The sequence below is a fragment of the Eurypyga helias genome, unplaced genomic scaffold (genome assembly GCF_000690775.1).
Source record: "Eurypyga helias isolate BGI_N326 unplaced genomic scaffold, ASM69077v1 scaffold26316, whole genome shotgun sequence".
In the NCBI taxonomy this organism is placed as follows: Eukaryota; Metazoa; Chordata; class Aves; order Eurypygiformes; family Eurypygidae; genus Eurypyga; species Eurypyga helias.
Genome location: NW_010259121.1, coordinates 7,727 through 9,038, shown reverse-complemented (window position 1 = coordinate 9,038; position 1,312 = coordinate 7,727). Strand labels below are relative to the sequence as shown.

The 1,312-nt window shown below is 48.7% G+C and overlaps 1 protein-coding gene across 1 annotated transcript in view; it reads right to left on the bottom strand.

The window, feature by feature from the left end:
* Positions 1–1,312, bottom strand: part of LOC104511827 (integrator complex subunit 4) — a gene marked incomplete at both ends in the record, with an annotated part of 13,598 nt that overhangs the window by 5,162 nt on the left and 7,124 nt on the right. The window contains one exon of the mRNA XM_010154586.1: positions 35–240. Within this exon, the coding sequence (XP_010152888.1) occupies positions 35–240 (206 nt within the window). The remainder of the gene's footprint in view (positions 1–34; positions 241–1,312) is intronic.

The window sequence follows — 1,312 nt, the reverse complement described above, 5'->3', positions numbered from 1 at the left end:
GGAATGCAACTTGCCCTCTTCAGGAATTCCTTACCTCCAAGACAGCTAACACTGTATCCAGCTGGTCTTCCCGCAGCGTGATGTTGTTGGAAATTTTTCTCATGGTGTGTATTGACTGCAACCTCACCTCCTCAATTTCGTCGTTAAACATGTCAACCAAAAAATCCAGGCATTTCTCCGCAAAAGAAGGAGAGGACTGAGCCAACATACAGAGAGCTTCAACTGCAGCAATCCGCACCTCTGCAGAAGGGAGGGAGGGAGGGAATTAATTGTTAGTGCTGTTTAAAAGGACATGCCACCCAACAGCCAGGCCTCATATCACTGCGGGACTGGTCTAATGGAAGGAGATGCCCAACTGGTTGGAGCGAGTCCAGAGGCCACAAAGATGCTCAGAGGGCTGGAGCACCTCTGCTGTGGGGACAGGCTGAGAGAGTTGGGCTTGTTCAGCCTGGAGAAGGGAAGGCTCTGGGGAGACCTTACAGCACCTTCCAGTGCCTGAAGGGGGCTACAAGGAAGCTGGGGGGGGACTTTTTCCAAGGGCCTGTAGTGACAGGACAAGGGGGGATGGGTTTAAATTGAAAGCGGGGCAGCTTAGATTGGACATCAGGAAGAAGTTCTTCCAGGAGAGGGTGGGGAGGCACTGGGACAGGTTGCCCAGAGAAGCTGTGGATGCCCCATCCCTGGAAGTGTCCAAGGTCAGGCTGGATGAGGCTTGGAGCAACCTGGTCTAGTGGAAGGGGGCCCCGCCCATGGCAGGGGGGGTGGAACTAGATGATCTTTAAGGTCCCTTCCAACCCAAACCAGTCTGTGATTCTATGCTAAGGAAACCCTGAGGATGATGGAGACTAAGCAAGGACCCATGCCATTTGGGACCTTTTCACAGGCGAGTCTTCAAAACAAAAGGCTCCCCTCCAATACAGCACGTGCTGCTGTTGTAAGCATCTGCAGGTGAAGAACAGGTCTCCTACCCAGCAAGGAATACTACATCTTCCATAGTGTGCTTTTTTGCAAGTGTAGCTATAACTCTGGTAACTTAAACTAATTTAGATAATTAAACTCTGCTTGTTTTATTCTTCCTGACATCTTAATTGCTGAGATCATCCATTGCATTTCTAACTTGCTCTGTAGCTCTTTATGAATAGCTGCAAAGCCCTGGAGTACCAGTGTTTTGGCAGTAAACAGAATGAAATTCCTCTGCTTCGTGACCTTGAATTCCTCAAAAGAAAAGAAAAAGGTGCCACCTAATTATTAAAATTACTCAGAATTTAGGCAAAATAGCATCAGAAGGTGTCCAGAGTGTATCTGCAGAACA